General features: G+C 37.4%; 1 protein-coding gene across 1 annotated transcript in view; it reads left to right on the forward strand.

Annotated features, from left to right (window-relative positions):
* Positions 1 to 26294, forward strand: part of LOC149785622 (cytochrome P450 3A24-like) — a 66555-nt gene that overhangs the window by 33077 nt on the left and 7184 nt on the right. The window contains exons 5-13 of the mRNA XM_089979442.1: positions 5849 to 5965; positions 14770 to 14858; positions 15355 to 15503; positions 16081 to 16202; positions 17114 to 17222; positions 18364 to 18521; positions 19144 to 19232; positions 24497 to 24634; positions 26088 to 26250. Coding sequence (XP_089835568.1) covers positions 5849 to 5965; positions 14770 to 14858; positions 15355 to 15503; positions 16081 to 16202; positions 17114 to 17222; positions 18364 to 18521; positions 19144 to 19232; positions 24497 to 24634; positions 26088 to 26250 — 1134 coding nt within the window. The remainder of the gene's footprint in view (positions 1 to 5848; positions 5966 to 14769; positions 14859 to 15354; positions 15504 to 16080; positions 16203 to 17113; positions 17223 to 18363; positions 18522 to 19143; positions 19233 to 24496; positions 24635 to 26087; positions 26251 to 26294) is intronic.

The following is a 26294-nucleotide window of genomic DNA, read 5'->3' on the forward strand; positions in this document are numbered from 1 at the left end:
ATGAGTTCTGTTTTTTATTCTTTGATTTTGTGGGTTTGATTCGTAAAACCGTAAGTTCTTTATTTCATTTTAACTAGTTTTTCTAAGGAAATAAATTAGTTTTTAAATTTTATGAAGCTTGTTGTCTTCACCTTTTTCTTGTTATGTTTTGTTAGAGCCTAAACACGTAACAAAAGAAAGTTGAAGCTCGTCCAGGATATATGAAATTTTGTCTAAAATATTTCAGAAAACTTTTGTTTTTGAAATTTAGAATTCCCTAGTTTTTGAAGGAAAAAATTAAAATCCCAAGTATTATTTCACATTTTTGAAATATTTAGTGAAATCAACAGGCTTTGTTTACAATGTCATCAAAAGTGGAGATCTTTCTTTCAAATCATACCTAGGAACTGTTAGGCCTTTTGAAAAAAGATGGATTGCTTCAGCTTGCCAGAAAATTTGATCTTTCTGAGGCAAAAGCTTCTCTAACGAAGCCAGAAATAAAAATATGTTGGTCCAGTATTTGGTGGAAAAGAATGTTTTGGATAAAAGTGTTTTGGTTTCGATCAGTAAGTCTGTGTCAGACTGACATAAAAGTAAAGGAATTAAAATTAAAATACAAGATGGAATTAGAGTTAATAAAGTTTGAACTTCAGAAAGAAAAAGAAGAAAAACAAATGCAGTTGCAATTTCAGAAAGAAGAAAAACAAATGCAGTTGCAGTTACAAAAAGAAGAAAAACTAATGCAGTTACAGAAGGAGGATAAACAAATGCAAAAATGCAGTTAGATAAGGTAGAAAGAGAGAGAGAGAGAAAAAGACAAATGAAGTTACAAAAAGAACAAAGGAAGTTACAGGAGAGAGAGAAACAAATGCAGTTACAATCAGAGAAAGAGAAGAGAGAGACGGATGCAAATGCAAAGAGAGAAGGAAGAGAGGGAATATCAATTTAGAATAAAAGATATAGAGCTGGCAAGTGAAATGCACGTTCCCACTTCACAGACAAATTTAAGTTTTGATGTCACTAAGAATATTAGGTTAGTGGCCTCATTTAAAGAAAAGGAAGTTGACAAATATTTTCCTCAGTCTGTAAAAATTGCTGAAAATCTGAAATGACCAAGGGAGCATTGGACTTATACTTTCAATGTGTATTTACTGGTAAAGCTAGTGATATCTACAATTCACTGTCACTGCAGCAAAGAGCTGACTATGATATGGTTAAGGAATGCGTTTTAAAGGGCTATGAGTTAGTCCATGAGGCTTATCGGCAAAAGTTCAGAAACTATAAAAAGGAAGCTGGACAGACTCATGTCAAATTTGCAAGAGAAAGAGAGAAGTTATGTGATCATTGGTGCATATCAAGGAAAGGTGATAAAGATTACGAAACTCTAAGACAACTTGTATTACTTGAAGAGTTCAAGAACTGTGTCCATAGTGACATTAAGACATATCTTGATGGCATTAGGTCGAAACTTTGGAAAATGCTGCTCGTACTGCTGATGAGTATTCCTTAGCTCATAAAGTTTCTTTTGTAAATAAGACTTCGATTGGCAGTCTTCTGGTAGAAACTATTTCAGTCTAATAGAAGCCCTTCTAAATTTCGATCTGGCACAACTTTTAGACATCAAGCTTCTGATAAGTTTCATCAAAAATCCTTGTCTCTTCCTATGTGTACCTATTGCAAGAAGAAAGGACACGTTTGTTATGATTGCTACAATTTGACCGCTCCGATGGCCTAATGGTTAGAGCGTCCGCCTCAGATACGAGAGGTCGTGGGATCGATCCTCGGCCGAGTCATACCGAAGACTTACAAAAATTCTACTAACAGCTGCCTTGCTTGGCGCTCAGCATTAAGAGGTTAGTGTTAGGACTGGTCGGCCTGGTGTCAGGATAATGTTACTGGGTGGGACATCATGCTACATGTCTGCGGCATGATGCCCCAGTGCTAGACATCACTCTAAACGGTCACACTGCAGAAATCATAGCGATATGACTGCAAAATTGTTAAAGCTGCGTTAAAAATCCAAATCACACACACGCACAAATTGAAAAATAAGTATCAGAATCAAGACAGACTTATTCCAAATGCTCTTATTTCTAAGAGGTCAAAGTCACGGTCATGTATTGAAAGCAATACATTTGTTGGGTCTAATAAACCCCACTCTGATTTTATTATGGAGAATTATGAACCATTCCTGTCGAAGGATTATATATCACTCTTGGGTGATTCGGACAACTCCATCCATATTAAAATGTTTAGGGACACATGAGTTTCTCAGAGTATTTTATTATCAGGTACTTTGTCTTTTTCTGAGAAGTCTTCTTGTAATGAAAGTACTCGTATTCAGGGAGTAGAGTGCGGCTTTGTTAACGTTCCTCTCCACTGTGTAAATTTGTCATCAGACGTAGTCTCAGGACCCGTGACAGTCGGAACAATGTATGCTCTCACCGTTGAGGGCATTCATTTATTACTAGGCAACGACCTATCTAGAGATAAGGTTGTGGTTAATCCATCTTGTAATTGATAAGGCTTGTTTGGATGAGAAAGTTGATCAATTGAAAAAGAATTCCCTGATTTATTATTACCAGTTTGTGCAGTTTCCAGAGCTATGGCAAAGAAAGCTCTTGAGAATGATGTCGATCAGGAAAGTATTCCTTTAGCTGGGACATGTATTGATCAGACTTTTGATGAGGTCGCTTTATCCCCTTGTTTGGATTAGTCAAAAGGTATTGATCAGAGAGATCATCTTTTAACTACTCATTCTCTTTATTCTAATGAGGGTGACAAACGATAATCACTTGTCGTCGAACAGGAAAAAGATCCAAAGATCTCCTGTTTGTTTCAAAGGGCCATTATTGAAACTAAAACCACTGACGTACCTGTTTGGTATTTAGTAAAAATGGAATTCATATGAGAAAATTGAGACCTCCCGAGATACCTGCTGGTGACGATTGGTCATTGAACTATCAAAGTACGACGCTGACCACAGCATACGTCATCACCTTCCATTTTGGATTTCATATGGATTCGAACTCAGTTTCATTAGAACTTTTTGTTACTAGGGGTTCTATTTTTTACTTCTTGGATTATTTTTGGATTTGATTCGTAAAACCGTAACTTGTTTTTCTAAGGAAATAAATTATTTGTTAAATTTTACAGAGCTTCGTGTTTTCACTTTTTCTTTTTACGTTTTGTAACAATAGGTAAATGACTGACATAGAAATGTCGGAGAAGGAGAAACCGTTCTGCTGTAGGGCAAAGAGATTACTGCAGAGTCCAGTAGCTCTTTGGTACTCTCTGACTGATGTCTAGGTCAACTTGGGTGAAGTTTAATGATGTAATTCACTGCAGTGTTCTACAATTCTGGGGTGGAATCTCCGTTTTAAAGATGGCACAGAATCCATGGAAGATGACCCACGTTCTGGAAGACAGTTGTCTGCGATTGGTGAGCGGGAATTAGTTGCTGTGAAGGGAGCAGTTAATGAAGATGCTTGATACACAGCGGAGGATATTTCTATTGTCACTGGCAATACTTCATCAGGTGTTTATTTTCCATACTGAAGAACTATTTAAAGGTTAGACAAGTATGTGCAAGACGGATCCCACGTTTGTTGACGGCTGATCGAAAACAGATTCGCCTTGAAATTGCCAAACAGTTCCTCGCCAGATATGAACACAGTGACCAGAAAAGTTAGACGAGATTGTCATAGGTAACGATTCCTGCATTTACTGTGTTGAATCCGACTCGGAAGAAAATAATAAAGTCTGGATCGGAGAAATGGAGCAGAGACCACAAATAGCTCGACGTAGTTGGACTCACAAGAGAGTTTTATACGCATTAGTTGTTTTTTATACAAACGGCATGGTTATCCATGTACCCGTGCCTGACTCTGCTGTTGCCGGTTTTCTTCTACATTTTTAAACGTCCAAAGTGTACCAATAGCTGAGAAACGCTAGCACCAACTAGTCTCCGAAGTATCCATCTATTCGATTATAACGTATTGGCACATAAATCCGCCATCGTGACAGACATCGGAAGGATCATAATGTCCGAACTTTGTCACATCTTCCATGGAGTCGTTATTGAGCTCCGAGTGATTTTTCACGAATTTGGTTGTCATATATTCGCCAAGGAGCTGACCGTCTGAAGGCCACAATGTAGTGAATTCAAAATGGCATTGGATAATTGGATAATCTGACTGAGAAACTTTGTTGTGGTGCATCGAGCGTACTTTGACGGGCTGCACTAACAAACAGTTCATTACAGACAGTTTAGGCACAATCCGACTTTTCCAAAAGTGGAAATCTGCGAGGAGCTGACAGTTTGAAAGCCACAATTTAGTGATATAATTTTTTAACAAAATTGTTGATTGTCTAAATAATGAATGGATAAAACTAAACCGTAATCACACAACTAATTTATACCTAAAGTACTACGTTAATATTATGTTTATAAATTAGAATAAAGAGTTTTCTGCTGATTAACTCAAAATGATTCGAAATATCTTACAAAATGACATTTTCTTCAAGGTCAAATAGTTTTTCTTTGTTTTTTATGTTGGTGTTTTCTTGGGGGGGGGGTGCATGGTTGTAGTAGGCCATCATAATGAAAATGTTATGTGAAAGAATGAAAGCCAGGCTGACATAAACTTGATCAAAGTTATAGTGAACGATAACCAAGTAATAAATCAAGGTCTATACAAATGTCGTGATCTTCTGGTCAATAAAGAAGTGATTTTGAATTGGATCTGTTAGCAGTGTTAAAATCATTTTAATGTGTCCGATGTCAACTAAGTCAAGAGGATCCACAAATGATTCACTCTTCTTTCTGGCTAAGAATCACAGTTCAATCAGTTGGTCGAGGAAATGAAATCTCACACGTTATTAATATGCTTGATCCACGAAATGAAATCTCACACGTTATTAATATGTTTGATCCACGAAATGAAATCTCACATGTTATTAATATGCTTGATCCACGAAATGAAATCGCAAACGTTATTAATATGCTTGATCCACGAAATGAAATCTCACACGTTATTAATATGCTTGATCCACGAAATGAAATCTCACATGTTATTAATTTGCTATTCAAAACTAATGAATAAGATAATTTACAAAGAGTGAACCTAATAAAAATAAAAACAGGAGGTCATATATTTCTTATTTGTTTTTGATAGCACGGTGGTAGAGCGGTAGGTTACATTTATTTAACGTTCCGAGGTCGAGATCCTGAACAGTCACGTGTAAGATTAAGTTCTAGGAATTTGTGGATGCTCTGTTTTTTCTATTTTCGACAAGTCAGGGACCACTCAAAGCCAAATCCCTGCTTTCAGTGATCTGTATAATATGATAATTTATTAGTAGATGTTCTGCAAACAGAGTAAGGTAGACCTTAGGCATTTAATCTTTTCTCATGCATATTTACATACATACATACATACATACATACATGCATGCATGCATCCATCCATCCATCCATCCGTGGGAGGTCGTGGTTTCGATCCCCGGCCGAGTCATACCAAAGACTTACAAAAATGGTACTAACAGCTGCCTCGCTTGGCGCTGAGTATTAAGAGGTTAGTGTTAGGACTGATCGGCCTGGTGTCAGGGTAATGTGACTGGGTGGGACACCATGCTACATGTCTGCGGCATGATGTCTCAGTGCTAGACATCACTATAAACTGTCACACTGCAGACATCATAGCGATGTGACTGAAAAATTGTTAAAGCTACGTTAAAAATCCAAGTCACACACACACACACACACGTACATACTGGAACCGCTTTCTAGAGAAAGTGTAACAGACATTCCAAGCAATTAATTATATCAGAACAATTATTTTCTTTTTTAAACTTTGCTTAATTTCAGAGAACAATACGGTTCACAAAATTTTTCGACTCAGCAGTCTCGGTGGCGCAAGGGGAACGCTGGAAGTTTCTTAGAGCCACTCTCAGCCCAACTTTCAGCTCTAGCAAAATGAGAAATGTGAGTATCACAACAGTAGAATTCCATATGCAAAGATAAAATATACAGTTAGAACAGAAGAAATGACCGCCCCACTAGTATTGAAATATCCATGCAGCGCTATGTGAATATCGTTGCAACGGTGTGCATAGCTCGGAACAGATCTGATGGCTTATCCGGGTTCTTTGAAATATTTATGTTGATTGAAAGAGAGGAATCACCTGCAAAAACAGAGAGAATCTTTTCCGAATGTGTATTAAATCCCAACTATCCACTCTTCATGCACGTGGAGAAATGAACATCAGATTGAGTCAAGCAAATGTTGCAGTTACTAAAGACGATATTATCCGTAAATATAGGTTTTATACTTATTAAGTAGGTAGGTATATGAAAATTAATTACATAACGTAAGAAGAGTGAGTTCTCCTTCACAACCTGTCTGATGGCTAAATCGCCTATTTACAAAATATTAGTCTCGCCATTCCTTCAAGGCATTTTCTATAGACCTCTAAATACCACTGCAACGACACCAATATTACAAAATATAATTGCAACGGTAAATTTTTATCTTACCACGGCAAAACGATAACTGGATACCGTTGCAACGATATTTGTAGACCCTTGTAGCGTTCGCTGACAACTGCTTTACACTTGCGGTGCTCGTGTGAGACCGGAATAGCTGTACTTCTTTCCCATTATGCACAGCACCCATTAGTTTGGTTCCCGGCTTCAACGCCCTCTTCTGCATGAATAACTAATTGGGAGACCATGATTTTACTTCTTACCATTCAGTGATATTTAATTACCAATTTGAGCCTGGTAGCAGCAAATTTGGTACCTTACCAGTTTGCTCCGATCGGGACATCGCTCAGTCATTTCAAGCAAGAAGTGAAATAACCTCGAAAGTAGTTACAGGAAAATACATGCATTTGATCGGTTTAGCGATACGCCTCTGGCGGGGTGCACCACATAATTATGTTACGAAAGAAGAGGCCGACAGTGTTCCCATTGTGACTTCGCTGCAATAAAATCTAAGCGAGACAAACCTCTGATCATTAATGGGCATTAAAAAACTGCCCTCAAGAAAGTGGATGTCATTGCATTATAATAACTTCTCCGACGTCACAACGACCGGACTAGGTGTCATCACTAACAAGCAACGTTAGCAATCGTTTCATGCGGTTGAAGCCGAATGATTTCTTCTATTGTTTCATTACAGAGTTGCCTGAATAACATTAATCACAAAATGCAGGTATTTGACTAATTATTGAAGCATCGAGTGTTTTCTTAACACTTTCATTTTACAAAAAAAAAAACCTGTTCTTATATATTGCCGAAAATTAGTCCGCCAAAATCGTACCATATTTAGCAGTATCACTACGATTACCTCCAAGACTAGTTCTAATAATATCAGCTCTAATCGGTATGAGTCAAAGATGTTACTCATGAGGTGGGTCACTCTTCCAGAGACGTATCACCTATCAAATTCATGTGTATTTCTACATCTATTATGATGTTATTTCTCTACTTCACGGAAATGGAAAAGCGATGTTCTGATCGGGTTAGCTGCAATCGGAACATCTCTTGGCCATTTACGCAAGTCAAAAAAAAACCTGTGATGTAGTTTTAGGAACATGAATTTGATGAGTTTTGTTGATTCGCCTCTGTCGGTGGGCACCATATTTCGACTGAAAAAAGCCGACAATGTTGATTATGACTTTGTCTCGTTCCTCTCCCATATTGTCTCATGTGAACAAACGTAGTTCCAACGTTAGTTCTCAATAGGAAATGCCAGTAACTAGTAGAACCCGTGTCTCCTGACTGGGTAGTCAGTGACATTTTCGTACAACAATGACGGCATTTCCATAACGCTTAGTTTGGAAAATTCCCTATAAATTCCCTCTGTGAATAACAATGTAGTAAGAAATTTTATTCAGTTTTATAAAAGAATTTTATAATGCTGCAAAGAACGAACTTGCATTTCGAATTATATTAAATTCCGTGAGCGGTACAAGTTGGATATTGACGTCGATCTATATCCATGTACCACATTATGCAGAAGAGGCAATACACCAGCGGATACTGAAAAACGAACGGCTACGAGTCGGAAAAAATTAAACACCTGCGGCGATTGAAAAAATCAACCAGTTAGATAACACTGTATGTATATACAAAGTTCAGTGGCATTTGTACGTAATAACTGCAAATGTGTATACCCTGGAAAATACGAACTGTGTGGCAGAACATGTCATTATGAATACTGAAAATCACATTTACTCGCAAATCGTGTGGGTATAGGTTCTCGACCATGTCTTCAATATGGCATCGGAATCAAATCATGTGATCAGCTTTGCTGGCCACGTGAATCGGTTTGCTAGTATTATCGTGCTCGTCAATAAAGATCTACTGAACGTATGCTTGTACAAACACCAGACGCTGTTGATACGCAAAGAAGTAAATAAAATTATAGCTAGGATTGTAGCGATTGCGGTTTCTGATATTGGTAGAGTATCGCGGATCGAGTTAAATACCAACATCAACGTATGTTCCGCGAAGTTCAGAGATAAATTTAAAAACAGTGATGATAATGTTTTGATTGGGAGATCTTATCTGCATTACATCTCGTTAGTGACAATAAAGACCATCCGTGTAAATATCAACAATACTTGGGCGAACTCAGTTTTGGTGATATAGAATTTTCAGTGCAGGTTACTAAGGCCGCACAAAAAAAGTTTGAAACACTTAACCCGTATATCGTTGTTAGTGTGTTTACAAGGGATACAGGCTTTTATCCGCTTCCACTATCCCTACATGGACAGAGCGAGCGGACCTAGTCTTATAGTCTTATTGCTTGGTTTAGGGTCGTTAGTTTATTCCGTTTGGGTAAAGAATATTGCCTGGTGGCTTAACAGACACATCAACACAAGAGTAAGAAATTTCCACGACAGACCCAAAGATAACGTTTATTGCGGTGGATTCTGTAAAAAACCACAGCTTAAGATTATGCCAGAACCTGGTAAAACTTGTTCAGTTTACAGCAGTGCAACTAAAATTGAAAGTACCCTATCTCATGCTTCTTGACCTCATGTTTCAACGTTCCATTGAATGATCAGGACTTAATAAATATACCACAAGTTGCTGAACAAGTCCCAAGCGGGCCTTGTTACAATGTTGTCAGATGCGATAGGCAAAGTGAGCCGCTAAGGTTGTATCGTGGCAAGGATTCATTTGAGGTGTTTCTTAAATCGCTCAAGATTACGGTAAAATGGATTCGACAACAACTATATTCACCCGTCGACATGAATACAGCCAGTGATGATATTAATGAGTTTTATGTCGTCACTTGTTGCCGGATCTGTGAGGGTCCTTTTGATGGAACTGAGAGTTCCAACATTCACAAGAACTATCAAATCACTGCTACTTCTAGCGTTGAACAGACTGCATACACTTTGCAATTACGAACAATTGTATTATTCAATGGCATCGCAAATATGGAAATTTTCTGTCATTAATTTATCTACACAATCAACACCTAACCAACTCGGAATAGTTCTGATTGAACCAGCTCAATATTTCTAAATTTAGTTAGCGCATTAATCTTTGGTCCTGCTGGATCAGATATAGACTGTTATTAAATATGATATTGAGATGGTTGACATGGGATCGATTGTACGTGAATGCACAGTCGGCTGAAGATGTGATCGGTTGTACGTGATTGCACCATCGGCTGATGATGTGATCGGTTGTACTTGATTGCACCGTCGGCTGATGACCGATCTTGTTATGATGACCTCAAAGATTATCAAAAAATCGTTACGAGACAAAGCGTCGTTGAGCTGCAAAGTGTCGTCCAACATTGATTTCTTTCCACATTTGATGAAGTACCTACATTGATAGTTTGGATGCTAGTGGAAATAATCTTGTTGTTTACAACGATATGAGTCTTGAAAACAAAGTTAATCCCTCAAGAATATTTTCACGAGGTCCACAAACAATGATACTCTCACGTGCATAAAGTGATCCATGACAACTGTAACATCTTGATGTTATTTTGTGGTGACGCGCATGGTCTTACTGTGGGATCAGTTCGTGCCGGTAATAATGCACAAAAAGTCATTAATGTGGTCATATGGATTTCTCAGCGCCTTTTCACCAATGACATAATGGACATGAAAACATTTCGCTCATTAATGCATGAACGTCTTGAAGATATCAATGACGTATATTACGACACGAATAATGAATTCTTCGATGCAACGTTGTTGTTATAAATACAACCCAGAGAGTTATTTCGATGATCACAATCTCATCAATAAAACTAGAACTTCATATGACTTTTTCTACACGTGTTATCGCTGGTGAATCACGTACACTTGGTATCGAATTAACGTCATTGAGAGTTTATGACAGTTAGCCTAATGTTCGACTACAGCCATTAGGTAGGCTTGGTGCAAATAGCTCATTTGTGTTTTCATCAGACAGTGATGCAGTCTGGAATAAAATTGCACTCACTGCAGGCGCATATGACATAGAAACCAACAATGATAAAATTCGACGAAGAATGAAATTGTTGAGCATAAAATTGCTTTACGTGCTCATAAACCCACACTCAGTTCTCCCATTTTTAATCCATTCAGCATTATATGCGGTCGACATCAAACGGTCGTCAGTAGGTTGTCCTGAAGACATTCCAGATAACAAACGATTTGTATGCATGGGATATCATATTTCACCTGACATTGTCAGGATTACTTCAACGATTCAAATCAATTTAACCTGTGTTTCCATCAGTGGCAGTTATGGAAGCAGGTCTGAAACGATCAATGTAGCTGTTAAGGGTTATATACTTTTTAAGTTTTCACCAACTGTGGACCGGGTGATTTGATATAAATTACTTCAGCGTCGCCTATGTCTCTTTCATATCATAACAATCTGTTGAATTGTAGTCATGTTTCCCTTGTTGATCAAAATGGGCATATTGTAGATCTTCGTGGGAAACTATGAACACTACATCTGCACATCATAGATCGATATGATATTTAATATATTGCCAATCGTGCGTTTGTATTTAATGCCAATACGTATTGTAAACGCTATGAACCCGTGTATACGACATATTATGGAACAGATCTCGGTGTTGTTGGTGGTGAATTGTTTGCAGGGCTTCCAAAGGTTCTCACGGCATTATCACTGCGCGTTACGATAATCGCTAAAGAAGTTGCAATGTTAGCTGTTGATAGCATCAGAAATGTTGCGGATCGATTAAAAAACTTGGAAATGTGAGACGTTCAATTGATTACCATATTTAGTGACTCGATCACCATCAAGCCTGTGATATTATCATTGACAGAAACAATGCCTCTTGCGGTTGGTAAAATTACTAATGAAGACATTCACAACGGCTGTCAGATTCAGTGATTGCAAATATATATATAGTTTCACCATGGTCCATTTCAAAGATACATCTGATCCCGCGTTTTATATGGTTTTGATAGTATTAGTGGATCAAAGCAAATAAGATCTTCAGCTTTATTCATAGCCGGCTAGGGTTCCTGATCAGCCGAAAGTAGAATTAGCAGTGCAGGACACCGAACGGGTTTTCTTCGATGTGAGGCATTTTTGTAAATTAAAGGAGAATTTGTATAGAATGACGTCAGTGGTACCAATTATCCCGCCAATACCACAGCTGAATTTGATAACAATGGCATTATGACGTTCAAAAGCGCACGTTATTTCATCGACAGAAAGGAAATTGAATACATTCTTGACAACGCTAACATTGCCACAATGATTATTGGATTCGCCAGGTGCAGCGATGATTATGCGAGATCAGCGTGTCCAGCTATGATGTTTATCAAGGACACATCTGATAATGATGATTCACAAAAACATTTAGTTTGGCGACCGCGGAAAAAAAATTTATCCTGCTAATGAGTCTGATGTAAAAGTGTGATAACAATGCTTTTAACAACGGATTTACACATTGTTACGGACAACGTCTTGGAGCCTCATTACATTTTTCAAACGCGATTTCCCTCAGTCATTTGTTTGGATTTCGCACAGATGTTAGCAAGGTTATTTTTGGTGCCAAACACAGACACATTAATCCTTAAGAATAACGTCAACGACGCAAATTTGGCACCATGCAGGTGCCGCTGGTGGTACAGTTGTATTAGAAACCTTAACATTGTGGATACCTGTTTTATCCTCATCATCGTCTACAGAGTGAGTTTGTTGTCCTTTATGTATTTCGGAACTGCATCAATGCTGTCGTTTCTGGAACGTACCACATATGCGCACCTATGAAGCAATATTGTGGGACAGTTTACATGGCAAATAAATACTCAACATGATCTTACTGCACCAATAATCGAGACGATGACCAAGGCGCTACTGAGATGATATTTGACAACTTAGAAGTGACTGTGGATTCATTGTTGGTAAATGGTCATCAGGAACCCTCTGAAAAAATATTGCTTGACTATGCACACAATCCTATTTTACGTGCATATCACAATCTTTGATCATATATGGACCGACATCAGAGCATTGATAACCATTCGCAAATGTCCCACCTTCCTTCGTTTCATTGTACCCGATTTATAAATTTTCGTTGGAACACCTCGAGTTGTATACACAGTCCATTGTCGATATACATTTTCCTGCACGTGTTTGTATGGCGGCAGTCGCTGGTTGTCGATGATATGCTGTGAATAATTTCTGACAAAACTTTGTTGGTGGAAGGTGTGGGTGGTCGAATGAAGGTCCTTGATGTGCCAATGGAAAATTCATATAGTAATTGAATCTGTTACGTTTTTAAATAATACTCTCCTGTCACGATATGATGATTGGCCTTAGCAAAAATCAGCAGAGTAAATAAACAAACATTAAAAAAACAACGTGTGGGCTCACACTGAGACTTTCTCCAACAAAATTTGCTTGAATTGCCCGAGTGTGGTTAATCCAATTACAGTTTACAATTACAAATAATACCTCGGTGGCATTAAGGTCATCTAAATCAGAGAAGATTGATTTTCAAAAGACTGGTGGGATATTTCCATTGCTCATAGCTATTAGGCAAAGTTACCGCAGCGTCTTCTGCAGCGCCATTATGGGCTGACGCAACAGCATCAGGAATGGCTCCAAAACAAGCAGTCGGGGAGAAAAGGCCTTCGCTTACCAGGAACAAGTTGTCCAATACCATCAGGCATCGATAAACAGAACAATGACGAATTTCAGCATATTTAGTCGCCGTAGATGAAATTCGTTCGAAGGACTCAACATTTATCCTGACGGGAACTTAACAGTTCTTGTTTTTTTGTGTTTAAAATTAGGTCTATCATTACGTGTAAGTAATGGATTCTGACCGCTGTGATGAGGTTGCGGAAGTTAACAACAAGGTGATTGATGACCTATATAGGATGTCAGTATGGATGGTGATTTTTTTCCACTTTTATCTAACATAGGATGCCAACATGGATGGTGACTTTGTTCCACTTGTCAAGAAATATCTGCTTCAAAATGGTGTTATCTGACACTCATGTACACTGAAATATAATCTTGTTCAAGGCCAAACAGAGATTGACAGTTGGAACCTCTGTGATTTACAAACTTATAGATGCTATCTGTAGTCTTGCCCAGGCAACAACTATTAGTTGTGGTGTGGCGGTCATGGCAATACAAACCATCGGGACAATATCCATAGTATCGGCTGTCTCTGATGATGCTAGCCAATTAATTTCAATACGATTACATTCACGAATACGTACTTATTCAGGACTTCTCGCGACTGCACAAAGTAGTCTGAATACAATTAGTAAACTGCACTCGGTGGCTATTGAGGATTAAATAATTAGCACTGTCAAGTTGGAGAGATTGCTTTTCTTCCCCATGAGCAAAAGATTAATGTTTTAGACGTTCCGTTTGACTGTTACCAGCAGCAGCATTACTGTCTCCATTCGATTAAAACTAAATCCAAAATAAATCCTCTCAACAGCTCCCGCTTTTGCCTATTTTTCCTTGCCAATGCATTCAGTTATAATTACTGGTTCATTAACATTGACCAAATTCTGACCACCGCATGTATTTCTGTGATACAAAATGTGTGTATCGATTGAATGTAGGTGCAGGAATTTAAAATAAAAAGAATGATCCATTTTCCTTGTCAGAAGTTTCTTCGCAGAGAAGAAACCTCAAACTTTTCAGACTTCTGGGCTGTTTCAACGGATGCATTGACCATACGATTGACAACGAATATGGGAACAAAAATGGCTCAACAGATTTGCAAATTCACGATAAATCCCTGTGTCGTGAATGGCTGAGGTGGTACGAATGACAGCGCTCCGCATACATTCGAGGTATGACCCATAGGACTGACCTAGAGGTTCGCATGCCATTACTATTGTGTTTACCCTAAGCAAAATTGACTTGATTGTATGAGACTGTGCTTATTATTCATAGCCATTAGGGAAATTTGACGTTGCGTTACGTTCTCACTGATGGTAAATATGACAATTTCAAGAAAAAGGGAATTTTGGGTACTTTCAGCATGTACAAATGTCAAGACTTTGTTAGATAAAAGTGCAAAACATCATTTTGCGTGGCACCTATGTATATTTTACTAACAATCTGTGGAGGCCAAGGAATGCGTAATTCTTTTTAATAAAAAAGGAAATTGTGGTAACAATACTCAGTCTATGAGCACGATTTTCATATTATCTTAAAATCTGACATGACACATAATCATAACCCCGTTAGAAATAAAAGAGGCAAACATATCTTATACTTACATGTACATATGAGGAAAACAAGTTATTTTTTTTCAGATGACACCACTGATCACAAAGTGTCTGGATAGTTTGATTCAAAATGCAAGGACCCTGTCAGAAAGAGGCAAGTCAGTGGAGATGAAGGAGTAAGTATATTAATGTCTTATTTAGTTTGCATGACATCGTTTTTTCTCGGATTTTACTTTTTCTGTGGAAGGGAAAATTATATCAGCTGTTCTGTAACTTCGCTACAAAAAAAACCCGTTTAAATAAATATAATATAGGTCAATAAACTGAAAGGTCCAACATTCATATTTACTGAGGGCAATATATGTTCAAAACATATATTATTTAAGCTTAGCCCTTACTGTAAAAGATTCCCGGCTGTAATATTTTTGTTTACAAGCAACTTGAAAAAATAATGGAAACTTAACTACTCTAGATATTGCACATTTTTAATAATGCTAAAATTATGGGACTAGTTATAACGTAGATCACAAAGATGCAATGTGTGGTCTTGTTCCAACCGTCTAACTGGAAATATATAAGTTTTGGTATTGGTCAAACCGTGTAACTGGAAAGGAGAAAGCTTTTACTATTATTGAAACCATTTAAGTAATTGGAACGAATTATTTGTTACAGATTATTTGGAGCCTTCACTATGGACACTATCTGCTGCACAGGATTTGGACTGCAGGTCGAATCCCAGAATAACCCGGATGATCCCTTTGTAAAGAATGCGAAGAAAGCTTTAAATATAACCGTAGGAAATGTAAAGCTTTTACTTGCTGGTACGTTGAACTTTAGACACCTAGAGTGCAAGGCGGTGCTGCATCTCAAATAATTTGGAAAGTTTTTATCTCGTTTGAGATACATAGGTATCACTTTTTGCTGTCGTCACTGTTGTGTTATGTTGGCGATATCTCAAACACACTGGAACACCTCGGTATCTTAAAGATACCGTGGACAATGAACCAAATCAGCAGTAGCACAGAACCAACGCAACCAAGTATGGCCAATTCTATCTGCCGAACTGTTACGATTCATGACTTACTGAGTCCTGACCTCAAAATGACGGCTTTCATATACAGCCTCATAACTCTCTGTTCCCCTCTCTCTCTCTCTCTCTCTCTCTCTCCCTCTCTCTCTCTCTCTCTCTCTCTCTCTCTCTGTCTCTCACCCTCACCCCACCCATAATAATCACTCACTAAGTGCAATAACCTATTCTGGTTTCCTGAAAACTGTTCATAAGGGTGCAAGACCCGTGTTACCCGTGCTCTTAAGTTCAGTGAGACATTTTAAAATCCCGACCTCCTTCAAGGGAATTGCATTAATATTCGTCACCGGCAGTCAAAATTCTACTTTCAGCCATGTTTCCGGAGTTGCAGACTTTTATCAGAGAGATTCCCATATTGGATCAAGAAGCAATCGACTTTTTCATACAAGCAACAAAGTCAGCATTGGCGGATAGGCGAGAAACGCAATCGAGGGTAGGCAAAATATTAATAATTAGACAAAAACATGTTTGATATCGTCACAAAATGGATGGATTTTTATTTATTGCAGCTCACCTGTAAAAAAGGAACACGTGAATATATGGTACTGCACTGAGTCAATCATGCGGAATGCATTGTTTGTTGGGCGTTATGTTGTGTTTTGATGGCTTTCTTAGCAAACATTTGACTTCAACAGCAACCAGAGGGAACATGTATTTTTAAAAAATCCCTTTCAAAGCACAGAATCATGTTGATCAGGTCTTGTGGGAGTGTTTCTAAATATACGCTCTTAAAAGCCTTGCTCTTTGGTGGCATCCCTGGCAATCGTTTGACTTCAGTATCAAGAGGAGATGAATGTGTTTTTGACATCGCCTCTAAAGATCCTGAGCAACCGTTTGTCGACCAAACTCTGTAGCAGTGTTTGTTTAAGACATTTCCTACTAAAGTTATGTTTTCTGGGTTCTCTTGTAACCATGTATATTTAGCGTACACTTTGTCAATCTCTAATTCACGGTAAAAGGTAATGACATATTTTTATACCATAGCTAGCTTGTAACCTTGTTAACTCGAACATGTAGAAAATAATTTTGATTAACGCTGCTATGTTGATCGTGTTCAGCTATATCTCAGCTGATGTCAATACACATCATTAAAAAGAAACAAAAGGATCGCCTTCTACATTCTTACAAATTCAAATCGGACACTATACTGTCATTCACTTAGCGGAACTCATGTCCAAACTGCAATGTGCCTGCATCTTAGACTTAAGATTTTGTCGTGCAGAAGATATAGGTCGCTGAGTTGCTGTAGGTGGTTTACGCAACATGGTGAAAAATTTCTAATTTTGCAATAGAGGAGTCAAGATGAGTTCCTTCTCCTCAGCAAGTATAGTTTCTCTTTATCAGAACTACAACGACTTCCTCCAGCTAATGATAAACGCCCACCAGGAGGAACGAACAGATGATGACGATGGCGAGGAAAAGGATTTTGGATTTGATGCCTACAAAAAGCGAGGTATCTTGTTTTCGTGCTTAATGCTCATGTTATTTAATTTCTGGTTACCAAACTCTGCAAGCAAAATTCCTTTTAATTCTAAATTTATTGCATGACCAAGTATATCACGTATTTATATGTTGACCATAAAAATGGTATATTAAGAAATAAACAGAACGACACGTATTCTTTAAATATCGAAGATTCAGTTATATTTCTTATTAATGTGAGAGTGCTGCGACGATTATGTACATGTTTCTGCTAACTTGTATAAGTATTTTGGACTTACTGCTTATATTTCATATGATACGTAATTAGTGTAGAACGTGCTCAATGGTCTAGAGCCATGGTGTTTGGAGCATAATAATTAAGTTACCATCTGTTTATTACTTCAGAGATTTAATGGATCATTGTCTTTATATGATAAGCCCAATTTCAAGTGATCTAAAGTTTAACTGTGTTCTGTAAATTCCATTAAAACTAGATGGAAAGCGTTAAAAAATACATATACTTGAGCCGTTATAGTTCATTCGGTGGAGCATTGGATTTTTAATCAGAGGTAGCGGGTTAGATACATGCCCAGGCCAGCCTGGGTCGGCTTCCTCAGTGTGTCCTTGGGAAAGGCACTTAGCTTTCGTATCCTACGGATGATATAGCAAATAACGTGCTGAAAATGTCGTTAAAAAGCAAACAACAGCAACAACTATTTGAATGTATCCATCTTCTCTACTGAAAATCAGAAAATATGTCGAGGTGAAACGTCTGAATGTTGCAGCCGCAGTAGCTTCGTTGTCTGAGTGAAAGACCTCTCATTCAAGGGCCGTGGGTTGAATACATGCCTGGGACAGCCCGTGTCCGCTGCATTGGTATGTCCTTGGAAAAAATATTCAACTCGCATTTCCTTGGTATGATATGGTCAAAAATGTGTTAAAAGTGCCATTAAAACCAGCAAAAACAGAAACAAAGTACTTAATATTTTAACAAACTTTGAATGTAGCTGAATGTTCGCAGTGACTCACGTCAAATCGGCTGTAGGGTTTGTCGGCGGTACATTGGTGTGAAATATTTGGAAGTTAGACTGGCAGGTTGTGGAGCTGGCGGGACGTAAGTTTGTTGAACACATCTCCTAATAAAATGTTTTCAACTACTATTTTATTTGCAGGTATGACGGATGCGGAAGTTCTAGCTAATGCAATCACATTTTTCCTTGCTGCCTACGATACAACATCAAATCTTCTGACTTTTGCATCATATTGCCTGGCTACCAACCAAGACGTACAGGATCGCCTACGGACTGAAATCAACAAAGAACTTGGCAAGGTAAGTTTCTTGATGAAGTGCAATATAGTCCGTGTTTGATTTATTGATTGACAGTTTGGTATATTAAACATTTAAAAAAAAAAAAAATTAGGAAGCTTTAGTGTATAGAGACACTCGATCATTTTTTCTAACCAAATTGCATAAAATCACATCTAGCTTGAAGTAAGGTTATTTTTAGCAAAACTAGATAAACATTTACAATCCTCATTATCCTATAGCACTTTCTGAATTTTGACCAGATTTTATGTGCTTCAAATTTATGTAAATACGTTACATAAAATAGATCAAATTACCTTATAAGAATTCTTTCTCAAAAACCTACCGACTGATTTGAAACAAATTTGAGTGGGACTCATTCCAGCTAGGTCTTTCAACCCAGATTCACTGGTCAACTACTGCTACATTTACTTTTTTTAGGCGAACGTAAGCCAGACGAATGATCTCCGACTCCCTTTGGGCCTGTTTATTTAACGCCTTTAGGTTCTTGAACGTACATGGTTCGGGTAAAAAGGAATTATCGGTGTCCTGTGGTGGGACATTCGTGTTCCCTGAACGCTTTTTTATCTCTCACATCATGACTGAGTTTTACAAAGCGTAACATTGAATGCATTTATTATTTCAGAGCAAGCCAACCTACGACAACGTCTTCAATTTAACTTACTTGGATATGACTGTGAATGAGACTCTACGAATGTATTCTCCCGCACAAAGGTACGTTTATACATAGTCACTCCTTATATGATAATTAAAAACACTATAACCATTCTGCATTATAAGTTTGAAACACGGAATCGGACCCAATCTCGTAACTATTTTATTATAAACTCCAACTTAAACTCTGTGTCCTCTTTTTAAAATTTCTAACAATAGTTAGCGTAAAGATCATAAAATTCGTACCACATTAATTTAATGATGTTCTCTGATTTTCGAGTCTGTAATTGCTTCAAATTATATATATATATATATATATATATATATATATATATATATATATATATATATATATATATAAATATAAAATTTTAGTATCATATTTAATATCGAGTTTTGTAGTCCAAGGCGCAAACTAAAAATGTATCAGATATCACAGATATTCCAGGATGTTTTAATTAAAGAAAGTTTGGTTTAGTGTGTAACGATAGAGATCTAACAAGCAAGGCATACCTCAGTCAAATCGAGGGAAATTGGTGAAAAACGAACATGGCTTAGTTTTCTTGAATTTCATTTACATCCACGAAGTTCTTCAAAAGTATTGAGCAGAAACATAATTCTTGACGGTCGGACGCATGGACATAGATGGCATCAGATGCTTCCTCCATACATATGGCGATGGCTTCAAAAACAGATTCGTAAATACGGAACTGTTGTCGTTTTTCAATCTCGAATCAATACGAAACTTTATGTATCTGTTATTTTCTGTGATAAGAGATCTACTACAGCGTGCATAATGCCTTCATTTTGTAAAATTTCTTGTACAAACATATGCATATGTATGTCACAAAACGTATAGCTTTGTATGACGAATTAACCTCAATGCAGCTTGTAGAAATCAGACGGCAAATATTAGATGTCAAACTCTAAACTAATACGAACATAGCCGTATCACTGAACAAAACTAAATGAAACATCCACAATCGAGACAGACAGTGATACATCAGACACTGCCGTACCAATGCGCGTTCTGAACAGCCTGGGACAGATCTAAATCGATTTAGCCATTCGGCTCCACTACCAAAAGAGACCCTGATAATATCAGTGGCTGAGCAACCGCCTATACAATCCCCTCGGCGGAAAGAGGGGTGCAGGTCCTGTGAAGGCCACACATACCAATCAAACAACTTTTCTGTTGGGAGGGGCCTCAGAATTAAGTTTTCCGGAGATGGCAGAATTTCGTGCTACGCCATCGATCTGATTACACGATCATCTATCCTGAAAGGAATCACCACCAAAGGACTTTCAGGTAAGATGCATGAGAAATTATACCCTTGTGTCACTACTGACAGCCTCAAAACAGAATTCAAGAAAAATGACCTCAACAAATACCACATAGTTAATGTCCAGGTACGAGAATACGATGCAGATAGATGTTTGGACCAAACTCAGTTATAGATCAAGTCCCTCATCAACCAGTTACTCGTCCAGGTAGATAAGGCCATTGTATCTGGCCTTAATCCACCACGTGCACACAGCGCAGTATGATGACATGTTAGTAAATATTTACAGATCGCTCCACCTACCATAGGTATTATCTTCTCGATGATATTTGTCCTGAGTGTTTGGGTTTTAAAAGTATGCAATTTTTCAACCTTAATGTGATACATGTTACCAGAAATCGATGCACTAAGACTTACAATACAAAATGAAACCAGCTGCAGCAATTGGAATGTGTGAAACGTTTCTTGACTGGAATGAACATGAATGTGTTATTTACATTAACAAAGATTCATAGGAAAGTCGAGACCGACGTCAAGGAATAGGGGGAGGTAAACGGCGTAATATTCAAGAGAAGAACTCATTTCTAAATATTTACTGCAGAATCAATATGGATGGAACTAAGTTTCCTCAATATCAAATCTAATAATGGTACTAACAGCTGCCTCGCTAGGCGCTCAGCATTTAAGAGGTTAGTGTTAGGACTGGTAGGCCTGGTGTCAGGATAATGTTACTGGGTGGGACATCATGTTACATGTTTGCGGCATGATGCCCTAGTGCTAGACATCACCTTAAACTGCTACACTGCAGACATAGCGATATGACTGGAAAATTGTTAAGGCTACGTTAAAAATCTAAGTTACACACACACACACATACACACACCTCTCTTATCTGATGCTATCGATATTATCAATGAAATTGACACTAACAAATTGGCTGTTCTTGATGGAATTGAATGCTCAAATTTTCAAATTTCGGCTTTTCAATCTCTGACTCATTGAAAGAAATAATTGACTTTAGTAATAACAACCGATATATTTTTAGTCATTCAAATTAGCCAACGTATTCCCATTTCATCGAGGAAATAAAAAGAATGAAATGATCGACAATTTTTCTGTTCTGTCTGTTCTTTCAACAAATATTAAAGAAGCAAAAAAAAAAAACATATCAGTAATCATCTGTTCATATAGCCAAACTAGTACCAACTCCTCCGTATGTCACAATCACGTTGCCGACAAATAATATTCATGGCAAGCTGACTTGACGAAACATATAGTCCAGTGACTTCTAGCGATTTAATACAGCGAACGTACCTGTTCATTCATCATTGATTTTAAAGAAACATTCCATTTAGTTGACCATTTGGTGCTCATTAAGAAACTATCAGTCTACAAGTTTTCTCCAAAACTCAGTTACTTGGCTCACATCATATCTCACGGACTACATTTTGTTTGTACGGGTAAAGATTTTAATAAATGTGGAGTATGCGCATTTGTTTATAGCGCCCCGTTTTGAGGATTTATTAGATGTTTGTGATTACTTGTTTGATTATGGGAAGTAGGTCCTGAGGAAATATTCCCAGACGAAAATAATTAGCCAATTGATATGAGCAAACGTGACGGAGTGAACTGTTAGTGAACTTCCATGATGCCATGGTTTACTTTTGGTGAATTCAGGTCAGAGCCGCGTGAGTGTCCCCGGAGTTTAATAGTCCGTATTAAAGTCTAATTGTGGACATTGTGTGACTCCAGATGCAGTATTTATGATTGGAGACTGGTATATTACACAATGGAATAAACGAGAAGGACTGTTTCCTTGGTGGTAATTGTGATGCAAAGTTACAGGCTAAATGTAGCTTAAAACCATGAATCGACTGAGCTAAGGTGGCATAGTAAAACAAGTTCCCTGTATTTGTAGGCTGAGTAGTATAGTTTTATGCGTGAAATGCTGACGGTACGTTACGGAAAGTTAATCAAAAGAAACCATTCAGTTGTGCGGTTGATAGAGAATCGGGAAGTTGTGATATCTGTCGTCTTGTAATAATTAGAGTAAAATATTTATAGAGTGGACACGTTGAACTTTCCTGTTTACAACAGTAGTTGTATAGAGGTCTTTGGAATTAGGGCAAACGTATGACTTCTACTGGAATCGCGCCAGGGTTTGACATTGCTTGGTCAAGTAAACTACATGGATTGTTACAATATATTTCCAATTCAAGTCATATTTTAATTGATGTTTTTCAAGGCTCTATATTAGGGCCTCTTCGTTTCTATTGTTTATCAGTGACTTGGCATTGTATCAACTGCACTCCAATACGTTTCTTTTGGATGACGATTCTACACTTCACACATTTATCAAATATTTCATCTCCGCTGGAAATAAACTTCAAATCGACCTAACAAAATGTATGAGGCTGGTGTCAACAACACATCATGCTTATTGATGAATTTATAACGAAATTTAGTACAGTCGGAAAAAGGCAGCAGATGTCCAATAATGGCTGCACATACAAAACTACATTTATTTTAAAGGAATCATGATATATACATCTCTAAGGCATCTTCCTCCAAATTATATATCTAACCTAATTCAAGCAAGATAATGAAATACTGAGTGTAATCTCTGATCTACAACTAATAACGAACTCCATATTCCGGGGGTTGAGAACCAACCATTTCAAAAGTTCTTTAACTGTATCAGCAACCACCTTTCATAAATCCTCACCTTAGGGGAAGCTGAGTCAAATTCACCTTTCCTTCCAAGCCTTACTGTAGAAAATCATTTCTTCACTGGATGAAATGATATAAAAAAGCCACCCCACCCCACCCCCAATTATCGTATTGTATCCAGAGATAATGTTATATTCTATGTACATATGATTTCTGATAAGCTGAAATGTGTATACCTTTGTATTGTATATTGTTCATATGTTGACCACTATAGTTTCATATATGATTCATAAATGAATCAATTTAAATCTATATGATAGTGAGTTATTTATATCAGTAGCGTCTTAAAGGTTGAGGACCACATGGCAGATGGGTCTCTCGTTATCGAATCTGTTATCTTCGTCAAATATAATAAGTAGTATTTATTATTATATCCTTATATAAATATAAATGCACAATGCTTTGATCGTGGTGTCCACGTGCAGTCCCTGGCCTTCTTGTTACTTTCTGTATTATAACAGATCTTTAATAACTACGTTATATCACGATAACGATTTAATACAGTTCCTACTAGCTGTTAGACATGATTTGGCAAGATGTTTTTTTATTACTCCTTAATATGTTTCTGTTCATTAGAGAATTTTTTTTAGCTGACCAATAATGTTTACACTTCTGGCACAAGTTCATCATGTGCCTTCGTATAAAAAAAAAACGTCGAGGTTTGCTTATCTGTGCATCGTATGTCTGTAATTATTTTGTTTAACTATTTGACATTGCAAATTTCAACAAAGCTTTCATGATGGACACTAAGGAAGTCATATAGCTACCGCTTTGGATTAGAAAGATCTTGGAGTTTGGTTGCTCTATGATAAATTAAGTATAAAGAATTAAGAAAACTCAGTAAAGCTGTACACATCTTTCATCAGTTTATAAAATATCAGATAATTAAATACATTTGAGAAAAATAAATTATTTAGGTATTGATAAATTTAATTAAATACGTAATTAGTCTTCGTGGTTCTGCTATCCATTGTAAGATCCAATTGACAGTTCATGTGAGCAAGTCAAGAAGTACGTCCAAAAAATATTTTGGACCAAGTTAGGTTGTGTGTCAAAGAGGTAATTGGGGCCAAGTACTTTTTGACAAAAAGATTCTGCATACATACATCAGCATTATAGCCCTGAGTAGACCTGAGTTTAGTCAAGTTATTTTCAGTACATGGCAACAGTGCCTTTTTGGAACTGTGCTTGGATACAAAACTCTATGCAACAAGTTCAAAATGAATCGCCACAGCATAAATACGATGAGTACAACAATGACCCCGGACAGTTTCAGGTCTATATTTGATCCAATGTGTGTTTCAATTCCAGACTTAGTAGAATGGCCATTCTGGACACCACCCTTTGCGGCGTCAAAATTCCAAAGGGGCTGGATGTTTCCGTCTCTATTCAAAGTCTACATTATGATACGAAATATTGGGAAAATCCGCAAAAATTCGATCCGGAAAGGTAATTTAATAGAACCTTTTTAAGAAGTAATTGTATATCTGGACAGGTACGTTATTGTACTTTTTAAGACGTACTTGTCAATGCAGACAGATAAGGTCTAGTACTTTTGAAGACGTATTTGCCGGCGCGACCAGTTATATAACTTTTTAAGATGTAATTCTCTATCCAGTAAGATAACTAAAAGTACTTTTTGAAATGATATTGTTAAAAAAAATGACGTTATGTCAGAAACGACGTTTTGTTCTTGTTCTTATTGTTGTCGACAACGTTCACATCCACCTTCACTTCACGCTAATACTTCGCATGAATATTCATGAAATAAAACGTAAGGTGACAGGTCTGTAAGTTGTTCACACTGTACTTGTACAGCCTGTAAGGATCTTTGTATATCACGCATTGATGAGGTAGCTCAGAGTAGTGTAACTACAGGCCAGGGGGTCATTTTTTGTTGTTGTTGCCCACACTTGGCCATGCAAAAGGTCAGGTCTATAATTATAGTATAATTACTATCACACACACACACACACACACACACACACACACACACACAGGGCCCACGAACTTTACTTCTTTAGTCCATGTGGCCCACGGTGTTGAAGATGTTGGACTCACCTGAAATAGGTTAATAACGACCCCACTACATATTAATTTTAATGACCGCTACGTATCACAGTTGGAGTAGATTACTGAGGACCACTACATATCACAGATTGAAGAAGTAGGTTACTGAGAATTACTTTTACGCCCTTGGTATATATAGTGATGACAATGCATTCTTTCATCTTAAATTATTTTCTTAAGAAATGAAAATGAAGTTACAATTACTTGTTTTATTATTCTAATAAAGGTATGAAAATTTAGCGTTCATATCCATCTCTTGGACACTTCGTCAAGTACAAGAATGAATCTTGATAGGTGCAATAGTCATAAGAACACTATATGTATTCGAAAAGTAGGTCACAATAACTATGTCCAAGTTCCACGATTGTTTGTGTTTTTGTATCTGCTTATTGCCTGTTTTAAATTCAGTTTAGCTCATTCATTCATCTGGCGAGTCGGGAAAACAATGTTTTCACAAAGTTCATCAATGACTATCAAAAACACTCTTTCTAATATTTTGCATTCATATATTTTATCACATATTTCTTTCCATTCAAAAGCATCTCGATGTTATTGGATTTGAATAATCCACATCACTTAAGTAGAACTAGCTTCAATGGAAATAAAATTCATTTTGATAAAATTATTGCTTTTTTGTCATACACCTAAATCATGGAACTGCACTTAGGGGAAAAAATGTTATATTCTTTTCGTGACCGCTCGAGGCATCTAATGTGTACACTATATCAGTGAATCTTTACGATACTTTCCTTTTGAAAGTTGGTTTTCACAGGCGCATGTAGTGTGTTCAAATATGCAATGAATACATAAACTAAAACAAACTTAAATTTAGGTTTTCCCCTGAAAACAAGGACACAATCCATCCATTCACATTTTTGCCATTCGGTGGTGGACCAAGAAATTGTATCGGAATGAGGCTAGCTTTAATGGAAGCCAAGATGGCAATCGCTGCTCTTCTCCAGAACTTCCGCATTTTGACTTCCCCAGAGACAGAGGTAACCTTCCTACCTGCTTTCCCATTTATCTTCCTGTTTCTCTT

The sequence above is a fragment of the Sinohyriopsis cumingii genome, chromosome 13 (genome assembly GCF_028554795.1).
Source record: "Sinohyriopsis cumingii isolate HCF-2022 chromosome 13, ASM2855479v2, whole genome shotgun sequence".
Classification (NCBI taxonomy): Eukaryota; Metazoa; Mollusca; class Bivalvia; order Unionida; family Unionidae; genus Sinohyriopsis; species Sinohyriopsis cumingii.